General features: G+C 48.5%; 1 protein-coding gene across 1 annotated transcript in view; it reads right to left on the reverse strand.

Moving 5' to 3' along the window:
* The window catches only part of ANKS6 (ankyrin repeat and sterile alpha motif domain containing 6), a 68,970-nt gene that overhangs the window by 36,818 nt on the left and 12,004 nt on the right, over positions 1–20,148 (reverse strand). Inside the window, exons 3-11 of the mRNA XM_006863192.1 lie at positions 16,852–16,896; positions 15,813–16,017; positions 11,678–11,784; positions 9,618–9,766; positions 8,559–8,757; positions 7,801–7,850; positions 3,915–4,115; positions 3,005–3,158; positions 1,321–1,490 (exon numbers count right to left, since the gene is read on the reverse strand). Of these exons, the coding sequence (XP_006863254.1) occupies positions 1,321–1,490; positions 3,005–3,158; positions 3,915–4,115; positions 7,801–7,850; positions 8,559–8,757; positions 9,618–9,766; positions 11,678–11,784; positions 15,813–16,017; positions 16,852–16,896 (1,280 nt within the window). The remainder of the gene's footprint in view (positions 1–1,320; positions 1,491–3,004; positions 3,159–3,914; positions 4,116–7,800; positions 7,851–8,558; positions 8,758–9,617; positions 9,767–11,677; positions 11,785–15,812; positions 16,018–16,851; positions 16,897–20,148) is intronic.

Below are 20,148 nucleotides of genomic sequence, written 5' to 3' on the forward strand. Positions count from 1 at the left end.
CTGTAATTGGGAACCGACTCCAAGGCACACTACTGCCACCATCACCACTGCATAAGGTGGGGTCCTGGGTTGGCACTGAAGGATCAGCACTGGACTCCTAACCTCAAGGTAGGCACTTTAAACCCACTAGCTGCTCCTTGGAAACCCTACAGAGGGTAACCATGAATCAGAACCAACTCCAGAGCACTGAACAACAGTATTGCATAGGAACTCTGAAGAACACAAAGGGTCTTTTATCAACAGCACATTCTCCATCCACTGATTAAACCATAAATTTCAGGAGGTACTTGTGTGGTGGCCAGAAGTCCAGGGATGAGGCTTTCTGGGGACCTAACTTTTCTCTGTGAGAAAGTTATGACAGCTAGAAAAGATGATGAAGACAGCTAGAAAACATGAGGTTTTGTCTGGACTTGGGATCCTTTTGGACGAGGCCATGAGCTACTCTGAACTACTGGGGGACACTGATGGGGAGCCGGGTAGAGAAGCTGTTTCACATTCCCAGCTAGGTGCCCACACTCTGGGGATCCCCCATGGGACGACTGCAACAATGATACATGGCACCCAGCAGTAAGAGCGGAGGCTCTGTTCGGTTCTGCGGGGCCCACAGGCCTGCTTCAGGTTCCCGCACGTCCACTCTTCTCAGGAGCTTTACACAGGCTGTTCCTCACCCTGGAACAGTCTGACCACCCCTCACCATTCATCCTTCAGACCCAAGTTCAGAAGTTACTGGTAGGGACCCTCACCTGTGCCCACAGCACCCTCACCAGAGTACACACTCATACCAGAGTATACACAATGAGGGTGGTCACCAAGCCCCCTGGTTAGCAGATGGACAATAGGGGCCTCACTGCTGGCACGGGGTTGATGTTCCCAACAAGTGGGCAGTGACTAACTAGGACAGAGTACTAAGGCCCCAAGGGATGCTAAGAACAGAGCTAGCTCACACTCACGCCAGGCCCCATTCTAAATGCCAACATGTGGCTCTGGGGTTTGAGCCCAGGCAGTCCTAAGCCCATGCTCTAAAACACTGTGCTCTGACAGAGACATGTGCACCATTTGAGGCTGGGTGACCAGCACAGGGGCTGAGGAGCTGGCTCCTCCCAACCTGGAGACCAGGCAGGAGGCTGCAACCCCAGCCAGGTACAGGTGTGTCTCACAGCTCCAAACAATCTCACGAGTTGGGGACAATGAGCCTGGACTTTCTGAGAGGCCAGCTGAGAGGAACCTGCCTTTTACCCTGGCGTACAGCTGTGCCACCTCTCACGCCCCCGAGCACCTAGGGCCAGGTTAGGATCGAGAGGAGATGAAACAGAGCAGCACCTTGTTGCTGGGAACGCTGCCCACTGCTGGAGAAACCGGGAGCTCCGATGGGCTGGACCCTGGTGCTGGCCCAACAGGACTGGTCCGCTGGCTAGGCTTCTGCTCCGACAACCCGGCTGCTTTCTTCCTCTGAGCGGCAATCTGGGACAAGACATTATCTATGCTGCCACCTGAGAAATCAGAGATTGGAATGACTGTGATGGGTGTGATCCACTGCTTGTCATGCGCTGACTTGGCTAACCCGGGGGGCCACGTGTCCCAGGCCCCCTTCCCATGTGGCTCTGGGTCAGGGCTGACCACAACAGAAGTGAACACAACGGAACCAGAGGGAAAGTGAGGAAGTCACCACCACACTGTGAAGGGTATCCTGGTCAGCTACGTCCTTCTTTTCCAACATCCAGCAACTCTGCCAGTGCCCACCCTGCTGACAGTTACCCCAATCCTTCACGGCACAGATGCAGCAGCATTTACAGAGCACGAACTCCTCAGTGCCAGGCTGCAAATATTGTAAATGTACAGACAGATAGAACTATTCGGGAGGACAAAATGTATCGAAAACCTCAAAAATAGGCAAACCTATTGACCGGTTCTTCCCGATTCTAGGGAACCTGTGTTACGTACGGCATTGTTTGGAGGTACAAGGATATTACCTGTAAGAGCAAAAACCTAGAAACCACCTCAGTGTTCAACAAGGGGAACTGGTTAAATACACTGATACGTCATACTGATGGGTATCATTAAGTTATTGAAAAGATGCTGTAGGCATATGTACATGGGAATGAGATAGTGTTGCTAATACACTAACGGGGAGGGAAGTCAATTATAAAACATTCTGCACCTCAGTGGATTAAGAGAATGGCTCTGAAGTCTGATTGCTGGGTTCGGGTCCTGGCTTTGCTACCTAATAGCTATGCGACCCTGGGCGAGTTCTTCAGCTTTTTCTGAGCCCCCCCACCCCCCCTTCCCTCTTCTGCAAAACAGAGGCAATAAACTTACAGGCTGGGGCTGGGGATGGGGGCTGAATGAGATCATCCATGGGAAGGTCCTGCCATTGTGCCTGGCACGTACTAAGAGCTTAATGCATTATTCTTTAGCTTCTATAAATACTCATAATGTGCATAGAAAGACTTTGCAAAGATTTATACCAAAAAATGTTAAGGATGATCCCTAGTGGGTTAAGATTATATGCTATTTGTGGGTTTTTTTTAAGTCTTTTTGTTTATCTAATCTTAAAGGTTAATAATCCTGGATTACCTCAAGGAGGTGTAAACAGTATGCTGTAATATAAAATAACTGTGGGGCACAGTTCAAGTTTTAATTGTCACCAACTTGCTGTGTGACCCTGGGCAAAGCTCTTGCTTGCTCTGAGCTTCAGTTCCTCTCTGTTCAACGAAAGGACTACATGAAAAGCTCTCAGGTTTGACCTTCTAAGATTTGCAACACCAAACATTTCCTTGAAATGTCTGGTAGAGTTCTACAAGGAAATAAAGTATGATAGACTATATTTCCTCCCTCCTCTCTCAGTCCTCTCCCTGCAAAGAAAATGCATAAAAATACTCTGAGTGGAGACCCCGCAGAAAACTCCTTTGTCCATATTAAGGAGAAAGACAGGGTGTGTGAGTCGGTTCTGGGATCATCGGCAAGTGGGTGTCGTTAACATCCTCAGCCCCAGTTGGAGACCCACCTGAGCGGTTATGCAGCTCCCCACTGTGCCTGCTAATGCCCCCTATGCTGCTGGAGCCGCCTGAGGAATGAGGAGAGTGGTTGAAGTTTCCAGAATTGGTGGGAGATGCTGGGCTTCTGGAAAGACTTGGGAATTTAACGGGCCTGATGGAAGCCTGCAAGAAGGGGATGAGGGGCATGGTCACGGCTTGCTGTTCCTCTCTCCAGATTAGTGGGACGGGACCCTGGAGATCAGCTGACCCAAGCCATCATGTGCACTCCCATGGCCCCCACCAACATACTCTTGTCAGCTGGCGCTCAGCCTGCTGGGAATCACTAAGGGGTGGGGGCTTCGACCCGGCTGTCAGATGGCTCTCAGGCTGAGGCCCCAGGACATGGGTGCATCCCCTCAAGCCACCCTGTGCTCAGCCTCATTCAATTCTTGTGACCGCCAAGTCCATTCCAACTCTCAGTGCCCCTACCAAACTGTCAAACTGCCCCACAGGGTTTTACAGGAGCAGACTGCCACATCCTGCTGCTGAGCAGCTGGTGGGTTCAAAACAGCAACCTTTCAGTTAGCAGCTCAGCGCTTAACCACTGCACCACCCAATGCTAGTGCTGAGAAAACTTGACTGCATCTTCCTTAAAGACCCGCTTAAGGCCCTCATCACAAGCAAGACATAACCCAGTCCCTTCAGCACCGGCTGAGCCTGAGCCTACATCTACCCTGCTGCCCCGCTGGTCCAAAAGCCTGCAGTGTGCCCACCCTTCATGGCCGGCTCCAGGTCCCCACCTCAAGAAGCCTTTCCTGGGGTTCAGGGTCACATCCCTCTCCAACCCAGCCTCCTCAGCCCTTCCCCTTCCCTCTGCTCCAGTCACACCAGGCCCCACTAGGTTCCCTGATGCTAACAGCGTGCCAGCCAACGGCTTACAGTATCCATGCTCCCGCCCATGGCGTGGCCCCTGCTGGCTCTGTGGGGCAGCACAGTCTTCATGGGGTCTGTCTTCTCGTTGCGACATGTCCGGGACCGATTGGAGCTCCACAGTTCAAAGCTGGAAGGGGGTAAGAAAGGGGGGATCACTGCCTTCAGCTTGTCACTTGGGAGTCTGGTGAAGGGGGCTCCGTTTCGAAGCTGAAAAAGACAGGACATGGGTTAGACATGCACCAGGGAGGCTCTAGGCCCTAGCTCTCAGAGAGTGCCACCCCCATCCCTCCACCCAGGCTACAACCACAGTGATGTCCCTGGTTCTTCTCCCAGCGATCCAGCAACACCCTCGCCTGATTTGCTCCAACTCCAGCAGCAGGAGCAGAGTAGGGGCAGGCGTCGGAGAGCCGCATGGGGCTCAGGAGGCTATGAGGGGCACCTTGGAGGAGTTGAGTTTGAAGATATTGCAAGTTGGCCTGGTGCGGATGGGGATGGGCACCCCAGGCACAACATGGAAAGGCCTGAGACCAGAGGAGCAGGACAAGGTGTGCAGAACCACAAGGAGACTGGTGTGGCCAAAGCTGGGGGCTTCAGAAGAGGAGGAAAGCATGAGGGGCTGGAAGCCCAGCTCTCAGTGGCCCATCCCACCAGGCTTTCCCTCAGGCCAGCCACACCTTCCACTGCTGACTTTCTACCATAATTTAATCTTATGTCTGAAACATGATTTGGGGTCAGCATAAAAGCCACACCATGATGACTGCTGATCTTCAAGGAAGAACATTCACAGTTCATACTAGCTTTAATTAAGACCGACCATGAACTCCATGCCAGATGGAGCTTTGCAGGGAAGGGCATCCCACAGCTAAATCTGCCTCGGGAGCTGGGCAGCCGGGTGTCTCCATGCCTATGGCTGCAAAGGCCCACTCAGCCGGGTGCCCGGCCATCCACCATCTGCCACAGGCAAGCTGGACAAGAGAGTGTCAGGGCAGGAGGGGCAGGTGTATGGGCTCCCACCATAGCCTGTCCTGTTTTTGTACAAGTCCATGAACATGAGCGGTTCCTCTCCGGTCTTCAACAACTGTATCCCAAACATAGGGGAATGGGGGGGCCCACTGGGAGACGGCTAAGAACCCAGGGGTGAAAGTCTAGACCACTGTAAACTTTATGGTATTCATACGCGGGCTCCATTCCGGCAAGCACTGGATTCTGAACCACAGGGTCTGTGGTTCAAGCCCGCCAGCTGCTCTGTGGGACAAGGCTTTCTGCTCCAGCAGAAACTGTAGACTAAGCCTCAGAAACCGTAGACATGGTCGTTAAGGGCTGGAACTGACTTGATGGCACTTAACAACAACTATTCTAAGGAGTCCTGGCGTGGCTCTTTGGGTTAACGTGCCAGACTGCAAAGCCATTTAAACAGCAAGGTCGGCGGTTCAAGCTCACCAGGTGCTCCTCAGAAACCCTATACAGGGTCACTATGGGTCGGAACCGACTCGATGGCACTTAACAACAACAACCTGTGACCTAAGAGTTCTATGTCAGATAGTTATTCTGAGGAAATAATAAGGTAAGTAGAGAAAGCTGAGGTGTAAGGACATCCATCAGAGCCCTAATAAAAGAAGAAAACCCTAGAAACCCCCAAAGCCCAGCTGAGCTGCGGTGCTGTGCAGTCAGGAACTATGACGCAGCGAAAGTGCTTCTGTTGTTGTTAGCTGCTGTCAAGGTGCCCGTGTGCAGAGCAGGACTGCTCCACAGGGATTCTGAGCAGACTTCCAGAGGCTCTTCTGAAGCACTTCTAGGTGGGTTCAAACCACCAAACTTTCAGGTTGTGTCACCAAGGGACAAAGAATGTTTAACGATACAGAAAATGTGGTCATGTCAAACTCTTAAAAAATCAGGTTCAACACAATCTTCCCAAGACTAGTTATTGTGGAGATGGAAAAGAGTTAATGTATGTAAAGGGTTTCAAGTTCTGGTGTGGTGCTGCGGGTTTGTGCAACTGGGATACAACGTTGTTCTGAACAAGGTCAGCAGTTCTAGCTCACCAGCCGCTCCTCAGAAACCCTATACAGGGTCACTATGGGTCAGAATTGACTTGACAGCACTTAACAACAACAAGGTGCTTTGAACAGTGGCCAACAGTTAATAAACGCAGTTAGATACTTTCTATTATCCTTTTAAACACAGCATCTTATCTGTAGATGTTAAAAATCCTGCGAAAGCTTATTTAAAAGATACACACAGTAAAATGGCAATTAGGATTCTATCTGGGCATGGAGTTAAGTGAACTCACCATGGGTGAGTTCATGGGTCTCCTTTATACTTTCCTGGATTTCCCCAAATTTCTACAACAGCGTTTCTGACTTTATACTGAAAGTAACTACTCATTTAAAGCATTATCAGGTGTCTGGCAGTAAAAGCTTCCACGGTCAATGAGCTGTTAAGTGCCGTCAAGTCAGCTTCGACTCATAGCCACCCTGTATAGGGTTTCCGAGGAGTGTCTGGTGGTTTGAACTGCCAACCTTGTGGTTCACAGTCCAGTGCTGATCCTACAGTGCCACCCAGGACTCCAGTCACTGTGTTGTTGTTAAGTGCTGTCCAGTCGGTTCCAATTCATAGAGACCCTGTACAGGTTTCCAAGGAGCATCTGGTGGGTTTGAACTGCCGACCTTATGGTTCGAAGTCCAGTGCTGATCCTAGTCAGTGTGCAGAGACCCGGGTTTAACCTTATTGGTGGTGGGGCGTGGCAGTGCAATTCCCAGCCATACAGCCCTGATTCTTGGGATCCCTGCTCCCTTCTCCTCTCCAATACTGCCCTCTTCTGGCCAGCCTACAAGGCAGCGCCTCAACAATAAAGCCACTTGAATCCATTTAGGAGGCTTTCATTTCAAACAAGAGGAAAGTGAGGCCCAGAGAGGTGAAATAACACATCCAAGGCCCCCCAAAAATGACGAGAGCTTATCTTGGACCAGGTGCTATGCTAACAATTTCCTAAGGCTGATCCCATTTGATAACCACATGATAACACCATCAACTTTGAGACTAACTGCCCCCAGTATCCCTTCCCAACACCTTCTTTAGTAATGACTGAGTTTTAGGTGGGTACAAGGCCATCTAGAAGAAAGACTTCATTTCCCAGCCTCCCACACAAATGATGTGGCCATGTGACTAAGTCCTGGCCCATGAGATGAAAGCATGTGGCAGTCTCCAGGGAACATCATTGAAAGAGAGGTGGCATGTGTCTCTGGTTGCCTCTTTTCCCCTTCTCTTTCCTGCTGACTGAAATGAGGCAGTGATGGCCAGAGCTCCAGCAGTCATCTTGGGTCATGAGGCAACCCTGGTAATGGAAGCCAATCGTGGTGGGCCCACAAGATAGAAGGAACCATGGTCCCACACTCTACAGAGCACGTACCAGTCCTGACCTTCATTCACTTGGAAGAAAAGTTTCTTTCTTATTTATGCCACTGCTCTTTGGGTGCTTCTATTATTTATAACTGAAGCTAATCGAAATACATCTCAAGCATACAGGTTAGGAATTTGAGGCGTCTCTCAGCCTAGACACACAGCCTCTCTTGGATGCTTCTCCCTGACTCTCCATGACCAAAAGAGGTGAGTGTCACCCAGTAATTCCTTTCCCTTCAATCTCGGTCCTGTGATACCAGCCCTGAGAACATGAGCAGGACGTACATTAGCCTCTAAGCATCAGTAGAGCTTTACTTGTTGCTTAGGGTCAGTGTCTGTTCCGATTTGTTGCTGTTCAAGCTCTACCCACTATTACACGTTTGGATCATCACCCCCAGTTGTGACCACCACAGACAGCCAAAAGGCCCATATGCCTCCTTGTAAATCAATCATCTAATGATTGGCTAGAGAACACTAGGGACCCTGAACTCACCATGGTCGTCAATAATGTGTCTTCCTTGTCTCCTCTTGTGCTCCCAGGACCTGAGAGACAAATGGAACTTTCCTGAAATGACCTCCCCACCTGTCCATGGTCTGAGAATAAGTGGCCAGGCTGGCCTTCATTCTGGAAAACACACTCCCTTGAGTTTGATTAAATATTCATTAATAATTGGTATTCAATATTTTACTAGAAGGAAGGCATTTAAAAAATATCTCTGAGCACGTTTTCAGCTTTTCCATGAACCACTGCTGAGCTGAGTCAGACAGTGGGGCACCTAGTTCAATACTCTGTCTCCAAGTGTGGTGGCAAAGGCGCCGTGTGGGCGAAGAGTTGCTGACCAGCTGTGGGAGGGATTTAACTGAACCAACTTCCTGGTTACGTGGGAAATCCTTCAGAGCTCTAGCAAAAGTCATCCAGTCTGTTGACTACCTCCAGCAATGGGGAGCTCACTTCTCCACCTAAGATAACGTATGCTATTTTAAGACCCGTTTAACGACAAAAGACCAATTTCATTTGATAGATGATTTTTCCCTCCTAAGAAAGGCCAGAGAGAGGCATTGGCCTAGTACCCTCGGCAGGGCATGTCACAGGAAGCCGGACAGTGCACGCCCATCTATCCCTGCTTAAGACTCTTCTTTGTCTGGCCAGCCACACTGCCCCTATGCCAAGTGTTCAGGAAGGAAGACAAAGTCCAAAGAATGGGGAGTTCAGACCATTTTGGAAATTCCCCCATATGCTGCCTTCCTTACCATTGTCTTTGGTGATGGGAGCCACATCAGGGAGCCCAGAGTGGTTGGCCTTGTCCTGGGGGGCTGCTCTCATGGTGGAGTCCAGTGCTGGCTCAGGCTCATCCAAAAAAGGCAAAGGCTGGTTGCTGGATAGTCCACGGGGCAGCGTCTGCATTAACTTCAGCTTCCGGAATCGATTAGACATGCGATTCCACCAGGACTGCCAAGGGAAGGTGAGCAGAGCTCCTGTTACAATAACAGCTGAGGGGGATGCACTGCACACACGCTTCCCCTCCCTGCCTGTGCCCACGGCAGGCATTACTCATCAATCACAGAACCCTCTCCCAATAAGCCACAGTTAGCCTCTAAATGTTTCTTGGCCAGATGGCCATTTCCAGTGGACTGGAAGTGGCAGTAGAACCTATTTGCTGACCTTCATCTATCTGTTGGATATCCCCCACATGCCTTAATGTCTATCACCGTGTCACCACCTTCCAGCATCCCAGAGATAATGTGAGGGCGGTCGGGCCCCCGTGACCCCATGACATCTCAAAGGTCAGGGAGGTCACAGGGGCAGCAGTGAGGATGGGATGAAGGGGTACACCCATAACACTAGAAGGAGGAATCCTGGAGTGGAAAATGGGCACATCAGGAATTCCACTTGTGCAGGCAAGGGAAGACTGTGGGTAAGCTATATGTAATGGGGTGGGGTGGGGGTGCTCAGGAGAAAAGGTCTGTGTTTTGTTTTCAGGAAAAAGGGTAACTGATTCCAGACCAGAAAAGCACAGCAAACACTTAGCTGGCAGTTGGAAATAACCAACTAGCACTGTTTGGGGTTTTCTAGGCAGCAGCTGATGGGGGCGAGGACTGGAGGGGATCCTGGAGCAGTGTAATCAGCAGATCTTCCTATATACAGAGCCAAGGCTAGCAGCAACAGGCCCCTGGGAGGAGCTCTACAAAAGGAGAGCTAGAAGGGAGTTTAACAGGAAGGGGCAGATACACTCCAGCCGCCCCCATCTGCCCAGCCCTGGCTCTCAGAGCACCCCCACCCCCATCCCTTAAAGACAAGAAAAGGCAAACCTTCAATCCACCCTTGTCATCCGACAAGACTGGGAGGCTCCAGGGCTGCCTGGCCTTTGAGTGGAGTGGGGGCGAGGGGTGGCTGGGCCGGCCTTTGTCTTTATTCACCTGCATGCAGACAGATGCCAGCAGTCGAACAAGTTCGGTGTCTATGGACACAAAAGGCAGTGTTTTACCTGCAAATATGACTGTTGGGCCATGGACATGCGTCCCAGGACAATGCCTGTCCACCTTAGAATTCAGTCCTGGAGCTCCAGGGCCTGTGCTCCTTCCAAAATAAAACGATGGAAACCAGCTCTGCATCTGATCTTCACAAAGTGGCTGTGCAGGAACCAGCCTGTCTATCCAGAATGAAGACCAGAAGCTCTCTCCAGCAGCAAGATAGGGCAGTGTGTTTAACAGAGGTAAACGACACAGTCTCTCTGTGCCTCTGCAGAACAGGGCCAGCAGGGTCCCCAGCACATAGAGGTATCTGAGGGTCCCAAGGAATTCCTACTTAGGAGTGTGTGGGCTGCGGTAAGTGCTTAAGAAAGGTTAGATAGTCTGAGTTATCAATTTTACTACATTAAAAAACAAACCTCAAAAAAAGACTGAGCCAGACATAACTCCAAAATGTCTACTTGAGAGTGTTTTTCTTGAAACAATTGTTTTGTTTCCCTTCCAACTGTTCAATAATAAGCATGTAGAATAGCCACTGGACTGCTAAACTGTAAAGTCAGCAGTTCAAACCCACCAGCAGCTCCATGGGAGAAACAGATGAGGCTTGCTGCTCCCATAAACACCTACAGCCTCAGGAACCCCACAAAAGGGACTTGATGGCAGTCCATTTGGTTTCTTTAAATAATTTGCTGTTGTTTAAAGTGCTGTCAAATCAGTTCTGACTCACAGTGACCCTGTTTAGGGTTTCCGAGAAGCAGCTGCAGTTGGCGGTTTGAACCGCTGCCCTTATCCTACAGCGCCACACAAAATTCATTTAAAAATTCACTAGGGAAACAAATATCCACTAGGGGTAGAGTGTTTTATTGGGAAAGGGAGTAGGAAGCTGGAGGTAGAGCTCGGGAGAAGAGGCAGAGAGAAGAACCACACTGAAAGAGAGGAGTTCACCAAAAAAAACACGTGTGTGCATCATCCCACCCAGGGTCACTGAGAGGTTATGGGTCTGAACAATGTCAATTCTTGGCACATGAGAAGGGAGTTCAATTAGGCTAAGCAAGGTCACTGGACTTGGGGTAGAGGACCCCAACTCCCTAGCTAATATCCTTGGTCAAGGCACTTCCTCTGGACTCGACTGCTCCTCTTCACCTCAGAAATCTCGAGAGGACCAAAGGGAAGCAAGTGTGTACCTGAGACGTGTAAAGGGCCTGCAGCAGGTAAGGGTGCCTGTCACCCCCTTAGCTATGAGTTGCAATGGAGCAGCAGGAGTAACCTCCCTTGGGACTGTGGAGGTTAAAGTCCACCCCTGATAGCTAGCAGGTTAGGATCCCGGCACAGGCTTCAAAGCTGTGGGCCAGAGGGCCTCCCAGCATCTCCTTCCTTTGGGCTCCATCTCCAGGGGTGTAGCAGAGACAACAGAGCAGAGAGACCCTGTTCCAGTAGAGAAGGGTCAAAGCAGAGCATCAGGGGGTAAGTATGGCAGGGCTGATGATGACCTTGTCCCTTTAGCCTCCACCTGCAGAGCTAGGCCAAGGGCATCATTGCTCCAACTCTGCATCTGCTGGTGAACAGCTCTGCTGAGTGTCTCCCAAGTCACTCAACTCCAGGCTACAGTGCAGAGCTATCGCTCCAGTGGATTCGCGCACACAGCAAGGCCAGACACACACCTGGTCAGCCTCCTTGGAGATACCTGGAAGGTTGGTGTCGAAACAAGCCTCAGTGATAGCAGTCTAAGCCCAGGAGTGCCCAGAGGAGGGGAATCAGGTGGTGAGCACTTAGGACTTGAAATGCTTTCTCCCCTGAACCAGCAAGTGCTTCAAGCATGGCTAGCAGAGGTGAGAGGGCTCTTGAGTAGCAGGCTGAGAAAGGCTGGGTAGAAGCACAACACTGTTCTCTAAATAACCCACCGGGATCATTCAGCAGCATCACGAGGTCAAAGGCCGTGTATCCGTTCTTTGCTCGAAGGGCGACATCAGCTCCTTGGTTTAGCAGATATTTGACGATTTCTTTATTCCTATGGAAGAAAGGAAAACCCAGCTTTACACCTACCTTGAGCAAAAGTGTGGCCTTGCTCCAGGGCAACAAGACTGGCAGTGTTAACTACGGCTCTTAGCCTCCGAGCATTTGAGAAGGGCATGGAAAATTGCTAACCCTCCAAATGCTCCATCATTTCCTACCACTCCAGCAGGTCAGACTTACACCAAAGCTTAAATATTCCTTCCATGAGTATAATGAAAACCAAAGGCTCTGCCCAAAACACACAGGGCCTTGACAACCACACGTAGCTCCCCCACCCCCCACTGAGGACCCCACTGTGAAGGCCTTGAAAGCCCATGATGCTAGAAGTCTGAAATTCACCAAATGAGAAAAACAACTGCTTCCAGGAGATGCAGGGACGTGACACAGCCAACTAGAAACAGAACTGTTTTCCCAAGAGAGCGTGCTGAATTCCCAGCCTTTGTACCTATGGATGTGGTCCCTTTTGGAAATCGGGCTTTTCTTTTGCTATGTTACTGAGGTCATACCTGTGCAGGGCAGACCCTCCACCTAATCACTTCTGAGTTATAAAAAGACCAGAAGAGAAACAAAGACACACAGGGAGAAGGCAGACGCCACGTAAGGATTAGGAACATCTAGACTCGCTGGCAGAAGCCAATCACTAGGAGGGAGATTCACAGAGGGAACCAGTGCGCCTGCAATTCTAATTTGGACTGTTAGCCTGCATAACAGTGAGACAAAACATTTCTGTTCATTAAAGCCACCCACTTGGGTATTTCTGTTACAGCAGCATGGAGACTAAGAACAGCAAAGAAAGACATTTCTGAATTTGAAGCCAAATTGCTTAGCAGCTGAGAGACTGGGTGTAGATTTCTACACTCCTTAAGCCCCACCCCAAACATGCCTCCAGGAGTGCTGGGATGATCAGGCGAGAAAGGATCTCAAAGCACCAGGCAGATGCCAGTTGTTGTTGTTATTTGGTGCCAATGAGTCAGTTTGAACTCATAACAACCTTATGCACAACAGAATGAAACACTGCCTGGTCCTGAGCCATCCACACAATTATTGTTACATTTGAACCCACTGTAGCTGCCACTGTGCCAATCCATGTCATTGGAGGTCGTCCTCTTTTTCACTGACCCTCCACTTTACCAAGTATGATGTTCTTCTCTAAGGACTGGCTGCTTCTAATAACATGTCTGAAGTATGACAGATGAAGTCTTGCCCTACTGGCTTCTAAGGAGCCTTCTGGTTGTACTTCTTTCAACATAGATTCTCTTGTTCTTACAGTCCATGGCATTTTCATCTCCAACACCATAACTCAAATGCATCAAATCTACAGTCTTCTTTATTCATTTTCTAACTTTCATCTACATCTGAAGCTACTGAAAATACCATGGCTTGGGTCAGACACACCTTAGTTATCAAACTGTCATCTTTATTCTTGAACACTTTAAAGAAGTCTTGTGTGGCAGATTTGCCTAATGCATCGTGTAATTTCTTGATTGCTGCTTCCATGAGTGCTGATTGTGGATCCAAGCAAAATGAAGTCTTTGACAACTTCAATCTTTTCTCTATTTATCATGTTGTTATTTATTGGTCCAATTGTGAGGATTTTTGTTTTCTTAATATTGAGGTGCAATCCATACTGAAGGCTATAGCCTTTGATCTTCATTAGTAAGTATTTTAAGTCCTCTCAGCATCCAAAATGGTATCATTTGTACATTGCAGGTTGTTAATGAGCCTTCCTTCAATCCTGATGGCATGTTCTTCCTCATATAATCCAGTTTATAGGATTATTTGTTCAGCATACAGACTGAATAAAAGTATGGTGAAAGAATACAACCATGATATATTTTAAACCATTTAGTATCTCCTTGTTCTATGTGAATGACTACGTTATGATCTATGTACATGTTCCTCATGAGCACAATTAAATGTTCTGGAATACCCATTCTTCATAATGTTATCCATAGTTTGTTAAGAGTCACACAGTCAAATGCCTTTGTATAGTCAATAAATCATAAGAAAACATCTTTCTGGTAGTCAGTTTTCAGTGGCGATCCATCAGCAATGGTATCCCTAGTTCCCTTGTCTGAATCCACCTTGAACTTCTGGTAGTTACCTGCCAATGTACTGTTGCTGCTGCATTTGAATTATCTTCAGGACAATTTGACTTGCATGTGCTATTAACAATACTGTTCAACGATTTCCGCCTTCAATTGGGTCACCTCTGTTTGGAATGGGCATAAATATGGATCTCTTCCAATTGGTTGACGTAGTAGCTCTCTTCCAAATTTCTTGTCACAGCTGAATGATAGATACAAGAGCCTATTCACATGGACAGGGTCACTATGAGCCTCATCATCAAGTCTCCCAGAAGCAAACGGCATGACTGGCCGATGGTATCTGTTCCTTTCGCATTTTTGTTGTTGTTGTCAGGTACCATCAAGTTGGTACAGACCCATAGCAACCTTATGCACAGCAGAACAAAACACTGCCCGATCCTGGGCCAACCTCACTACTGTTGCCATGCTTGAGTCTTCCTCTGTTTCACTGACCCTCCACCTTACCAAACATGATATCCTTCTTCAGCGACTGGTCCCTCCTGACAATATGTCCGAAGTATAATAGACAAAGTTTGGCCATCTTGGCCTCTAAGGAGCACTCTGGCTGCACTTCTTCCAAAACGGATCTATTGGTTCTTTTGACAGCCCATGGCACTTTCAATATTCTCCTCCAACACCATAACTCAAAGACATCAATTCTTCTACAGTCTTCCTTATTCACTGTCCAGCTTGCACATGCATATGAGGTTATTGAAAACACCATGGCTTGGTTCAGGCACACCTTAGTCCTCAAGCTGACATCTTTGCTCTTCAACACTTCAAAAAGTTCCTGTGCAGCAGATTTGCCTAATGCAATACGCTCTTTGATCTCTTGACTGCTGCTTCCCTGAGTGTTGATAGCTGATCCAAGAAGAATTAAGTCCTTGACAACTTGAATCTTTTCTCCATTGATAAGAATGTGGTTTATTGGGAAGTGAGGATTTTTGTTTTCTTGACATTGGGATGTAATCCATACCGAAGATTGTGCTCTTTGATCTTCATCAGTAAATGTTTTAAGTCCTCTTCACTTTCAGCAAGCAAGGTTGTATCATCTGCATATCACAGGTTGTTAATGAGTCTTCCTCCAATCCAGATGTCACATTTTTCTTCATAGAACCCAGCTTCTCAGATTATTTGCTCAGCATACAGGTTGAATAAATATGGTGAAAGAATACAACCTTGTCGCACACCTTTCTTAATTTTAAAACATTCAGTGTTTCCATGCTCTGTTCGAACAACTGCCTCTTGGTCCAGGTACAGATTCCTCATGAGCACAATAAAGTGTTCTGGAATACTCATACTCATACTTGTCCATAGCTTGTCATGATCCACACAATCAAAAGCCTTTGCATAGTCAATAAAGCACAGGTAAACATCTTTCTGATATTCTCTGCTTTCAGCCAAGATTCATCGGACATCAGCAATGCTATCCCTCATTCCACGGCCTCTTCTGAATCCGGCTTGAACCTCTGGAAGTTCTCTGTCAATGTATGATTGTAGCCATTTCTGTATTACCTTTAGCAAAACTTAACTCGCATGGGACATCAAAGAGATTATCCGATGATTTCTGCATTCTGTTGGGCATTTTGCATAGGGGCAGCTTAAGGAGGCCATTTTATCTTAGTGTGAAAACTCCAAATGAGCCGATCGCTATTCAACTGACGTAAACCTATAGACACTCACCTGCGTGCATTAAGATGCCCCTAGGGCTTTTAGTGGCCAAAGGTCAAACCTGTGGCAAGGCAACAAGAAACACACTGAAGAGCAGGGAGGCAGGGCACAATGAGCCTGCACAGCTTCAATCTTGTATGCATGCCTCCACAACTTCACAGCCTGGTTAATCTGTAACATCTCAGGACCAGGAACCCCACAGAGCCCCTGGGATGGGCCAGTCTCAGACCACAGCACCCCTGCTGCCTCCCGCGGAAGCACTCACCCGTGATAGGTAGCTTGCATGAGGGCGGTCCAGCCGTGCACGCTATCCTGCTTGTCCACATCGGCATGCCTCTCCACCAGCAGCTGCACCAGAGGCAGCTGACCCATGACAGCGGCTAGCATCAGAGGGGTCGCCCCGTCACCATTAACCATGTTCACATGGTTGGGGTCTTCATCGGCAATCTCCTTGACCAGCTGGAAGTTTCCTGCAAACACAAGCAGGAGCCCTGGTGACTCACAGGCCTGTACTACAGACTTTAGTCCTTTGGTTCGTGTAGCAAATGTTTCCTGGGTCTACCTCTGTGCCGGCCTGCTGGGCATCATGGGGGCTGGAGAGATGGCTCAGAAATAATTCATACTCTTGAATCCCCCAGTCTATGAGGGACAGAGACTCATGGCCACCCACCCCATGTGTACAGAGAACTGCTCCACAGGGGTTTCAAGGCTGTGACTTTTTGTAAGCCGATCACCAGGCTTATCTTCCACAGTATTTCTGGGTAGGTTTGAACTGCCAACCTCTTAGCTAGCAGTCAAGCGCTTAACTGTTTGCACCACTTAGGGACTCCAGTACCCAAATAGCTTTACCAAAAGGCGGAAGTGCTGTCGGTGTCCAACGAGGACAGGGGAAGATGACAGATGAAGGGCCATGAGTTTGGGTGGGAATCCTGGAAGGCTTCCTGGAGGTGGGGCTCTTCTTGTGGGAAGGAAATTTCAGGCTAAATAGTCCCTTATTACTCAGAGATTAAAGCGGTGGGTGGGTAGGGAGTGAGGCATTTTGGGTATAGGGAAACATCAGGGTAAAGCCCATGAGTTTTGCTGGAAAGGGTCATGAAGGAAGGTCTGGGATCTACATGCTGAGCCCCAGAAGCACCAGCTGCCAACATCTGAGCCTCTGGGGGAAACTGTAGATTTAGGGAACAATAAAATGCCAGCTTCTTTCTCAAATCCTTCTGGTAGCCTTGAAAGGGCTGCAAATATTAGGCAGGAAGAATGTGGCACCTTATTCTTAAATACCCACAAAGATTTTCTAAAGCACTCACCCATTTTCAATGCATGGAAAATACCAGGCCGCTTCTTCTCCTCATCTAGGTAAACAAAGATTTGAGAAGTTAGCTGTGGAAAGGTTCAATGTAACAAAAAATTCACAAGGGTTTAAAACAAAGCCTAGCTTTAAAAATGATCTACTTCTTAGAAGCAATATAACAAAGAGACCGGGGCAAGGGCGAAGCCAGCAGCTCCTCTGGAGGGGCTAGAGCCCAGGAGAGCTCTTGGGAGGTCGGGAATGAGAGCAGACCACTGCTCTGGGCCCACACTAACTCGGCAACCCCTTAAGGTTCAGGCATTCTAGACTTTGGGATTTCTTTTTTATGGTCTTGGAAGATCCTGGAGTCTCATGACATTTTAAAAAGAAAAACAGTTCTTTTCTTCTAAAAATTAAATGCAAACCAGGAGATGATTCCCCAAAGCAGAGGGCTTCAGAGACTCAAGCAGCTGAACCTAGAGCAAGGTTAGTGTTCATTTTTACCCTTTTTTCCAAAGGAGAAGGAACCCTGGTGGTGTCGTGTGTTAAGCACTGCACTGCTAACTGTCAGCAGTTCAAATCCACCATCTTTTCTCCATGGGAGAAAGATGAAGCTGTCTGTTCCCATAAAGATTTATAGTGTTGGAAACGCTTTGAAGTTGTACTCTGTCATAGAGAGTTGCTACAAGTCGGTATTGACCAGAAAGCAGTGGGTTTCCAAAGCAGTAGCAATCAGTCTGATTCTGAAAGTCAGCTCTGCCCCAGAAGGTGGTCACCCACCTGGATGCCCTCATGCTGGCCCCTGTGGTCCAACTCCTCAGCTGAGCCCAGACCCCATGCCTGCCCCTACCTCTGGGCCTTGCTGGCCCCTCCCCTCACCCACTCATGTGACCCCTCCTCTGGGGCAGTGGGCCCTCTGTCCTGTCAGACAGCAAACATGCTGGACAGGATAGCGGTGAGGGGACAGTGGTGACTCTGGGCTGAACCTCTGGTCCCCACCAACCCCTCAGGCAGCTGAGAAGCAGCAGCAGTAGAGACTAAGGCACTGAGACTTAGTGGGTGTACCTGATTCGGGGCCCACATTTCTAGAGTCCACACTCCAGGTAGTGTAGTGGGTTACACATTGGGCTGCTAACCACAGAGTCAGTGGTTTGAATCCACCAGCTGCTCCACAGGAAAAAGATGAGGATCTCTGCTCCTGTAGAGATCTGCAGCCTCAGAAACCTGATCCAGGGTCACTATGAGTAGGAACTGACTCAATGGCACCTAACAACAATGATTATTTTATTTTAGGTTTCATGGGTCATAAAAATCGGCTTCCTCAAACTTAACACAGGAGCACCACCTACTTCCTGCAGATATTGTAGGGATCAGATGATAAGATGATGTTGGTGGTTGTGTGCCGAGTTGGTTCCGACTCATAGCAACCCTGCATAGGGTTACCGAGGCTATACACTTTTATGGGTGCAGAAAGCCTCATCTTCCTCCCATGGATCAACTGACAGATTCAAACTGCTAAGCTTGCGGTTAGTAGCCCCGCTTGTAATCCACAAGCTGCCAGGGATCCTTAGATGATAATGTACATGAGGAAATGCTTCCAAATTCACAAGGGCCTTTTCAAAGCGCACAGAGTCACTGGGTCGTACAAACAATATGTGCAGCTGCTAACTTCAAGTCTGGAGGGTCTAGTCCACCTAGAAGCATCTCAGAAGAAAGGCCTGGCCACCTACTTCTGAAGACAATCAGCCATTGAAAACCCTGCTCTGACAAGCATAGAACTGTGATGAGTACGGAATTAAAAAGGCAGTTATCCTTACCTGTATTAGTGAGAGCAGCCATCCCCCCAAAAAGGTCACTTCTTAACTCCAGGGAAGCACATATATGGTCCTGGAACCAAGCACCTGACTGGCTGGTGAAATACTATGTATTAAGAAACAATTCTGCATCCTTGTTTTTAAAATGTCATGTTCCTTTAAGAGTTCCTTCAAGAGTCAAATTCACTGTAGGCTGGGCCTTCTCATGCTAAGACCCTCTGATGGAAAAGAATGTCACCTGGCTTAGCTCTGTTGCTGAGCAACCACAGGGTACAAATTACCTGCCGGCAGAGTCTGGTCTGACCCTACAATGCCTGCACTAGGCTGTCTCGGTTCTGTTGCTGGTCAGCTCCGTTGTAAGGGCAGAAACTGTGTGCACCACACTGCGTCCCATGGTCCTTTTGCACATGAAGAACGAGGGGTTTGGAAAAGCAGCTTGTGCTGTGGCAGATTTGCTATGGGCAGTTTAGACAATCCATCAAGTGACAAGACAGATGGCAAGAAGTGTAGAGAAACAGGACACACGAATAAGTGTTCTAAAAACTCAAAAAGGGGCTGAATTTGGTATGTACTTGGGACTGACCACTGGCACATGAGTTGAGACACATTGGTCTACAGCAGGGGTTGGCCAACTATGATCGTGGGCAAATCTGCCCCGCTGCCTGTCTGTGCAACTGCTACTGGGACATAGCCTCGCTCATTCCTTTACATACTGCCTACAGCTGCTTCCACTCTAACAGACTTGGACAGTAGGCCCACCATAAGACCTAAAACAGAGCCTGTTGTTAGGTGCTGTTGAGTTGGTTCCTATTCATAATGAATCTGTATAGCAGGGGTTGTTATTATGTGCCGTGGAGTCAGTTCCGACTCATAGAGACCCTACACAGGGTTTCCGAGGCTGTAAATCTTTACGGGAGCAGACCGCCTCATCTTTCTCCCGTGGAACCGCTGGTAGTTTCAAACTGCTGACCTTGAGTTTGGCAACCCGATTCATAATCACTACGCTACCAGAGCTCCTTATAGCAGGGGTGGGGAACTTTTTATGTGCCAAGGGCCATTTGTATACTTATAACATCATTTGTCAACTTAAAAATTAGCCTGTTCTGTCTGACTGAATACTACAAGAACAAAGCTGCTCACCCAGGAGATATCAAGGCAAGTGGTCAGGTCCCCTCAGGGCAAACCTCCTTCCAAGACTAAGACACAAGAGGAATACATAAGTAGGTGTGCGGTCTGACTGGTGACCACGTTGATCAATGATAAGAGGAAGTGAGGGAAAAACAACAATGAAACTGTAAGCTCAGTCTGACCATGTTCAATAGACTCCTGTCAACCTGGGTGGAGACATGGTTGGCCATCAATGTGTCAAGACCTGGGGAACCCTGGGCCCAGAGACAGTGACAGGCCACAGAGGACTAAAGCAGAGAGTGAAGTGTCCAGCTGATAAGAAGTGAGAGGATAACAACAAAGACCAAAAAAGTAGAGGATAGTAAATGCTGGTG

Source organism: Chrysochloris asiatica, unplaced genomic scaffold (genome assembly GCF_000296735.1).
Source record: "Chrysochloris asiatica unplaced genomic scaffold, ChrAsi1.0 scaffold00053, whole genome shotgun sequence".
Classification (NCBI taxonomy): Eukaryota; Metazoa; Chordata; class Mammalia; order Afrosoricida; family Chrysochloridae; genus Chrysochloris; species Chrysochloris asiatica.